Below are 8,753 nucleotides of genomic sequence, written 5' to 3'. Positions count from 1 at the left end.
ATCGATGACACCAGGTCTCAACTCTGCATCATTTTGTGAAGGTAGTGACGAAGGAATAAGACAATCTCAGATTCAGGGAACAGAGAGATTTAAAAGAATCAGAAAACAAAGAACTAGAAACACTGAAGCATCAAACAAGGGAGCAGATGGTTAAAGGGGAAACTTACGATGCAGGAGGGTTTTGATTATGGTTAAAATGGGTGTGTGTGTTGTTCAATATATGAATTTCAAAACATGGGCTGTAACTCTAGACGTAATAAACGGAAATTGCTGAAATTCAATAGGATTCTTCTTTTTACTAATTTAAATAATGCATATATTTTATACAGATCAACAGATAATTTTTGATGTTAGAAGTAATTAACGGAAATTGCTGAAATTCAATAGGCTTCTTGGTTTCACTAATTTAAATAACCCATGTAAATAGTACAAAGAGCAAATAACTTTTGGCGTTGGAACGTTCACAAGAAATTGTGGACAATGGACAATATACGTCCACATAAAAATTATGACCTCTAGAGAATCCACAAGCTAAAAAACAAATTTTCGTAAAATCTGGGGCCATCAGGAAGTTACAATACAATATGCAAGCATATCGAAAGGAACCAAGATCATAGGGCTATAAACATGTATTTCAAGTTTTATCAAAATCGGATCAAAATTGTGACCTCCAGAGGGTCCATAACCTTGTTGTACCATATTTTCACAGTACATGTAATTACGGTGTAACAGTGATATATTCGAAGGTTTTTAAATCGGATAATAACTGTGACCTCTAGAGGGAACACAAACTAAAAACACGATTTTTTGTACAGTCAGGGGCTATAATTCAGGATATTACAATCCGATATGCGAAAATATCAAAAGGAAGCAAGATCATTGGGTTATAAAAATGCATATCAAGTTTCATCAAATGCAGATGAAAATTGTGACCTCTGGAGTATCTACAAGCTAAATAAGTGATTTTTTGTACAATCAGGGTCCATAATCCATGAAGTTTATATGGTCCGATACATGCCAACATCGAAATGAACAGAGATCTTTGGGAGATAGACCTACATTTCAAGTTTCGTTAAAATTGGATAAAAATTTGACCTGTAGAGTGTAGACTGTCCACAAACAAATTGTGGACAGACGGACAGGGGCGACGGCATAATACATCCACATAAAGATAGGTTGCCAGGCAACGAAACATACGCCCACAGCAGCTATATCGTCCGGGCAGTCAACAAGAGTTGTCACATATTTTTACTTTTTTTGGTAATGAAACATTTATAATACATTAAAATCTGATTAAAAGTAACAATCTCATTAAGTAATTATCAGAAAACCATTAGAATTTGGTTTTTATAAATTTCTGCACCATGCTAACTTTTAGTATACGGAACTTTTAACATCATGGATTTAGCTGTTCCAAGTCATAAAGATTCATTGAAAATCAATATACTTGTTCGTCTCAAGACCTTAAACACTGTATCAATTTCAAGTCAATTGGATATTAACTTTAGCCTCTAGAGCATACGCAAGATTTTTCAAAGTGATCAAGGGCCATAACTCTGGCAGTAATTATCAGAAATCGCTGCAAATCAATAGGCTTCTTCGTCTCATGACCTTAAACACTGTGTATAAATTTAAAGTCAATCGGATATTAACTTTGACCTCTAGGGCGTCCACAAGATTTTTTGAAGAGATCAAGGGCCATAACTCTGGCAAAAATTATCGGAAATCGCTGAAAATCAATAGGATTCTTCGTCTCATGACCTTAAACACTGTGTATCAATTTAAACTCAATTGGATATTAACTTTAGCCTCTAGAGCATCCACAAGATTTTTCAAAGTGATCAAGGGGCATAACTCTGGCAGTAATTATTGGAAATCGCTGAAAATCAATAGGCTTCTTCGTCTCATAACCTTAAACACTGTGTATAAATTTAAAGTCAATTAGATATTAACTTTAGCCTATAGAGCGTCCACAAGCAATTGTGGACACCGGATGGACAGGGGCGACAACAATATACGACCACATTTCAATGTGGGCGTATTAAAAAACAATAGCATTATTCGTCCCAACATTAACGCAGTATAATGTTCAAATCAAGATTTTGAAAAGTTATCAAGGGCCATATACCCCTGACAAAAATTAATGGAAATCAAAGAAAATCTATAAAGTACTTTTCTTATGAAAATTTTAAGTTAGTCTCTAGCGTCCACAAGATTTTTCAAATTGATAAACAGGTAAGCCTATCCCCTGTCACCTAGAAGGCTAGGGGATCTAGACCACACTACTCAATGGGATGATGACATTTCACCACTTGGCTAACCATCTACCCAAGTAACAAATAAAGTCAAACTATAAAACTCATTTTTATTTGATACATGTACAATAAGAGAACAGGTATAAAATCACATAACTGGGTGATTATAAATACCCTGTAATGGCTGATCTTAATCCAGTATACTATAGTTATTTTATAACAGAAAGAATATGCCACTAGGTTTGTTTCCCCCATTGTTTCAAAGTACATTAACAGGAAATACTGGTAACAGTTATTTTGAACACTTTAACAGAACAACACAGCGCTATAGGTCGTCCCTGTATGTCTTTGACCAACATGGAGAATTACATAAATCAATTACTGACTTATTTATCATCTGCACATGTTTGCTTGCGTAGTCCGAAGTAGCTCATAATTCATTAGCAACATCAAGAGCTCATGAAATTTTCAATCCAACCCCTGAATAATTTTCACAGATACTAATTTATCACAGTTAAGTAATTTCAAGCCTCATTATTTTCTGATGTTTTTAATGTATCATCACCATTTTCTGTTTTATTGTCCTTCACAGTCATGTCACCTAATTTTTCGGCTATATTTTCAGAGTCCTTATCTGTTTTTTCTTCTGACTTAGATTCTGTTTCCCCATTCACTTCAGTATCTCCTGCTGCTTCTGAAAAGATAAAATGATATGAAATAATAATATATTTAGCAGTGTTTAACAATTTATTAACTTGTCTAAAAGATTCTTAAACTCTAATATAGTATAAAGCATTTACATTAACATTTTCTGCCAGTAGCACTGACCTTCTTCAATGATCTATTATCTGAATAAACATGTTCATTATCTAATATCTGTAATCTACAGACACGATATTTATTAAGCACAGTTGTGTGCTCTCTTATCAAATATGTAACATTATTGATATGTAACATTATTGATACAGACAATGTATGTTGTAAATTGCTGATAAATATTTAAATTAAAGTAAAATATAGTTTCGGGTTTATAGAATCAACAGAACATTAAGTCTGCAAATCAACAGATCATTCAGTCTCCCAATGAGATCAAAGTTAACCAGTGGCTGCCAGGCAGGATACGCCCACATTTTTGAGAGATGGATAGAGAACAAGCTAAAAAGAAAGTGATTTTTCCTACAATCAAGGGCCATAATTCATGAAGTTACAATTCGATATGCGCAAATATCGAAAGGAACCAAGATCTTTGGGTTATAAACATGCTTTTCAAGTTTCATCAAAATTGAATTAAAATTGCGACCTCTACAGGGTCCACAACCTTGACATATACCATATTTTTACACTATTCGCGTACGGGCGGCGGCCATTTTGTCCAGCAATTTTGGTCCGATTTTCACGAAATTCGAACTCAACCTTCATTACGGTGTAACAGTGATATAATGAAACGTTTTTTTAAATCGGATAATAATTGTGACCTCCAGAGGGACCACAAGCTAAAAAAGGCGATTTTGCGTACAATCAGGGGCCATAATTCAGGAAGTAAAGATCCGATATGCGACAATATCGAAAGTAACCAAGATCTTTAGGTTATAAACATGCTTTTCAAGTTTCATCAAAATCGAATTAAAATTGTGACCCATACAGGGTCCACAACCTTGATTTACCCTATTTTTACACTATTCGCGTACAAACGGCGGCCATTTTGTCCGGCAATTTTGGTCCGATTTTCCCCAAATTCGAACTCAACCTTCCTTAGGATGTAACGGTGATATAATATACGTTTTTTTTAAATCGGATAAAAATTATGACCTATATAAGGTCCACAAGCTAAAAACGCGATTTTTCATATAATCAGGGGCCATAATTCAGGAAGTTACAGTCCGATATGCGACAATATCATAAGGAACTGAGATCTTTAGGTAATAAACATGCATTTCAAGTTTCATCAAAATCGAATTAAAATTGTGACCCATACAGGGTCCACAACCTTGATTTACCATATTTTTACACTATTCGGGTACAAACGGCGGCCATTTTGTCCGGCAATTTTGGTCCGATTTTCACGAAATTCGAACTCAACCTTCCTTAGGGTGTAACGGTGATATAATGAAACGTTTTTTTAAATCGGATAAAAATTATGACCTCTATAGGGTCCACAAGCTAAAAACGCGATTTTTCGTACAATCAGGGGCCATAATTCAGGAAGTTACGGTCCGATATGCACGAATATCAAAAGGAACTGAGATCTTTGGGTTATAAACTCACATGTCAAGTTTCAACAAAATCGGATAAAAATTGTGACCTCTATAGGGTCCACAAGCAAAAAGCGTGATTTTTCGTACAAACAGGGGCCATAATCCATGAAGTTTCGATCCGATACATGCAAATATCGAAAGCAGCCAAGATCTTTTTGGGATAAACCTATATTTCAAGTTTCGTCAAAATCGGACAAGAATTGTGACCTGTAGAGAGTCCACAAACAAATTGTGGACGGACGTCCAGACAGGGGCGACGACAATATACGTCCACATGAAAATGTGGGCGTATAAAAAATAATTGCCAGCCGGTCAATTTCAGTTTTATACATTAAAATACCTAATTTTATTGCATATGTAGTTTTAAATTATAAATGGATCAACACAATGTAATGTCTTTATTTTGTTATTTGAATCATTGTTTCCATAATGTACAAGAATCAAATACTCCAAATTCTTTCAGTTTATCGACAGTCATCAATAAATCAGTCCGCCCGTCGAATATCTCATCAAAAAGAATTGTTTAACCAATACTTCACTTTAAATCAATGGGTGTAAAAAATTGTTTATCCAATACTTTAAATCAATGGATATAAAAAAAATATTGTTTATACAGTACTTCAAATCAATGGGTTTAAAAATTTTAAATATGCGTTTGAAATTGAATTCAATATTCTTTCTTTTACTTTCTATTCAATATCTTTCAAGTCTATTGTGTAGTTTTAATATTTGTAATTATCCTACATGAAAGAGCTTATGTTGTGGTGTGCAATGAATTTTAGGGAAGTCCTCCTGCCATAAATTAAAACCATACCTGAATTGTGTAATTTTTCTTTCATTATTTCTTGACATTCTTCAAACTTTTCTTTAAATTTTTGAGCATCTGAAATACAAAACATTGAACTTGAGATAAGGGGTTCAAGGTATTTGAAAAGTACATAATGATATTCTATCATGTGCAGAGCTCGAAATGTTTGCTGGTCTACTTAACGCCGAGAGGCAATTTTTACACATAGGTAAAATCATTTAAAAATTGTGACCTCCAGAGTGTCCACAAGCTAAAAATCTGATTTTTCGTAAAATCAGGGATCATAATCCATGAAGTTACAGTCCATACACGCCAATATCGAAAGGAACCAAGATCTTTTGGGAGATAAACATATTTCAATTTCATCAAAATCGGATAAAAATTAGGACTAAAGCTGTAACAGGTAGCTTTTTTTTGTTTTTAACATTTCGAGGCCTGAATCTGTGATTTGGAGCAGGCGTTCTTATGCATGCTATAATTTGGTCTGCACAGACCATCCATTAAGAATTTTACTGGTAAAAGCATTAATTAGCATTCTGTATTTACTTAATTGGTTGAAATTTGAATGGCTATAACATTTTTTTCAGCTTCAACCGTGTAGTTCATATATCTAACTGCTCAAAATCTTCAGCTAAAATCCTGCGCAGTACACAAATATTGATTTTTTGGGGATCAGTTTCAAGATCTCTACACAAATCAAAGAATTTATTATATTTAACGTACTTTCAGCATTAGCAAATCTAATTGCTAGTAATTCTGCTTTCGGTTCTTCATCTGCAAAATCTGCGGTTGTTGACCAAACCCAAGCTCTTTCACTACCGCAATTAGGTTTTAACTCCATTAACGGGGAAACTGAAAAATAAAAATCATGCGAAGATTCTTATTCCAACAATTGTCATCCACACGAGTCAAGTTATGAAAAACATGAAGAATGACTAGAGGGCATGTATGCCCAAGTTGAATGTTCTCGCCAGAGGTGGGAACAAGTCGAGTGACCTTGAGTCGAGTCCCTAGTGGACGCACCCCCTGTCTGTGCTGGCAGGATATATCGTTGAATCACGATTCACCTTATCACGATTCTCATATTGAATCGTGTGACGCTGCATTGACGTATCAGGATTCTTTTTTGATGTTCTTTTCTCGCTTCAGTATTGTAACCTGCCACTCTTAATATCCACATCACACATTATCCATAGGTACATAAGCACTCTTAAATTGTTCTGGTCATTATTTTGAGCCACATGAATATCATGAATAAAAGTTTTACTAATCAGCTGGATTAAAAACAAAAATTATTCATTTATCCTGTTGTTTTTTTTTTTAGGTATTAAGTATTGATCTGGTTATGAATCGTGTTAAAAATCATATTGTAGCATATGATATGCAATATGTATCGTATCGTGACTGCAGTGGAAATACTCAGCACTATAAGTCACCGATTTTAGTACCGATTCACAAAGTCTTCACAAAGCCCAAGTCCCATTCAAGTCACTAGTTCAAATAAGTCAACAATTCATGGCGAATAAGACAAGTTACAGTTATGTCCCCTTATGTTCCCACTTTTAAAGCACAAAATAGTAAAATTTGCTAGAAAATTAACAAACTAAAATCAAATCTGGGATGCAGGACACAATTTCGAGCAGTGGCATAAATTAAAAAAGTGCTTTTTTTTATCAACTTCACAGCATCTGATCTACAGATTCTTTCAGTTTATCGACAGTCATCAATAAATCAGTCCGCCCGTCGAATATCTCATCATAAAGAATCTTTATAAAAGAAATTAATCTAATGAAAATTTCTGCTTGAAAATAATATAAATCAATTAGTAATTTGAAATGTTTTTGTTGCAGTGATCAACTGTAATATAAATACACCTGCATTATTATAAATATATAGTTTAGATTTTAATTATGATATATTACCATAATGATTGGCACATATTTTCAATGTTTTATCCCGTCTCATCAATAATCGTATCAGACCAGATTTTTTATGTTTTAGTAATTTAACATCACCGGTTCCTCTTTCCTTCCACTCGGGTGGTTCCAATGTGTTATCAAATCGAAATAATTTAGATCTCCTGAAATACAGAACAAATATAATCAAGAAATCTTCCTAATAACAATTGCTTCAAATTACATAGCTTGTAAATGAATTAGGAATGCAATATACGCAAACAGAACTGATAAGACAAACTTGCAGACAAGACACAAACTGCACACGCACTGCCAGAAATAAACAACAGGGTACATCTGGTTGTCGATCATTATGAATGGGTATGTATAGGCATTAAAAATTTAGAAATTCCAATCTTGCATAATTAGTCCAAAGTTATCCTAATAAAATATCTGCATGGTTCCAATGCTTTTACAATTGTTGTTAAGTGTGCATATATATAAAAAAATTTCGATTAAGATTCTCTGATCTGAATTTCATGTGCAAGCACAATATTTCAATTAACAGTCCATCTCATGGAGACTGATTATTTTTAAGATACAAATTGTTTTAAAGCGCTACATAGGTTACAAATATAAGACAATAGAATATATCCTAACATTTTAAACAATTCTTCTTCATTTTCTTCTAACGTGGAAGTTTCAACTGCAGGTAATTTTACTACTGGTTCAAAATGTGCTGTACACGTTTCTTCATCTTGTGTTTCACTGGTATGTTCAACTTTTTCTAGACTACTAGTACTTGTTTGTGCCTGAAATATAAAATGCTAAATAGTAATAGTCTATCCACATGCATTTTTACACCTATATTAGGCTATATAATGACATGGTACGACATATTACAAGCCATAGTAGCAGCTCTACAAATAACACAAAGTTTAACAGCATACCCTACCAAGTACATGTACTTGATTACCTTAATACCTATAACGGTAGAACATCTTTACCTCGGATGATATACAGGCTATAATATTTATTAAACACCAAAAGGATGTGACTTAATAATACCACATTTATATGTTTCTTTAATCACATGTCCTGATTTAACAAGAGATAATACTTTGGAACAGCAAACTATACTAAATTTACATTACGTACTTGTATGCCCATAATTAAAACGTAATTTAATCATAATCAACGTGAAAATATATTAAAATATTGCTGGAATTGTATCATTTTATTTTAAATTCAAACAATGATAAATTATTACCTCTGCATCTGCCATTGTAATAATAGATGGGGATGGATTTAAATTTCTTGCTTAAATTTTCACTGAACAACCATATCAACTTCCCGCTGAATAAGAAGGTATGGTTAGTTTCGTAATTAACTGATCGACGAGATTATAGTGTTACATTTTCTAATGAAATCGTTAGTCAACAAAAATTGTGGTCTTCTTTTCTTAATTCGGTATTTTTTTTGTTATTCTTCGGTAAATAAATTAAATTTTTTAGTATAAATCAAATCTTGTGATAAAAAT

General features: G+C 33.4%; 1 protein-coding gene across 1 annotated transcript; it reads right to left on the bottom strand.

Annotated features, from left to right (window-relative positions):
* Positions 1–2,348: 2,348 nt before the first annotated feature.
* Positions 2,349–8,618, bottom strand: LOC126824775 (ran-specific GTPase-activating protein). Its single transcript, XM_050554154.1, has 6 exons — positions 8,484–8,618; positions 7,874–8,025; positions 7,241–7,398; positions 6,042–6,170; positions 5,325–5,393; positions 2,349–2,949 (listed from the first exon to the last, which is right to left on the bottom strand). The coding sequence occupies exons 1-6, from the start codon at positions 8,496–8,498 to the stop codon at positions 2,780–2,782; spliced, it is 693 nt and encodes a 230-aa protein (XP_050410111.1). The 5' UTR covers positions 8,499–8,618; the 3' UTR covers positions 2,349–2,779.
* Positions 8,619–8,753: the final 135 nt, after the last annotated feature.

This window comes from Patella vulgata, chromosome 6 (assembly GCF_932274485.2).
Source record: "Patella vulgata chromosome 6, xgPatVulg1.2, whole genome shotgun sequence".
Classification (NCBI taxonomy): Eukaryota; Metazoa; Mollusca; class Gastropoda; family Patellidae; genus Patella; species Patella vulgata.
This window is presented reverse-complemented; position numbering and strand designations above follow the sequence as displayed.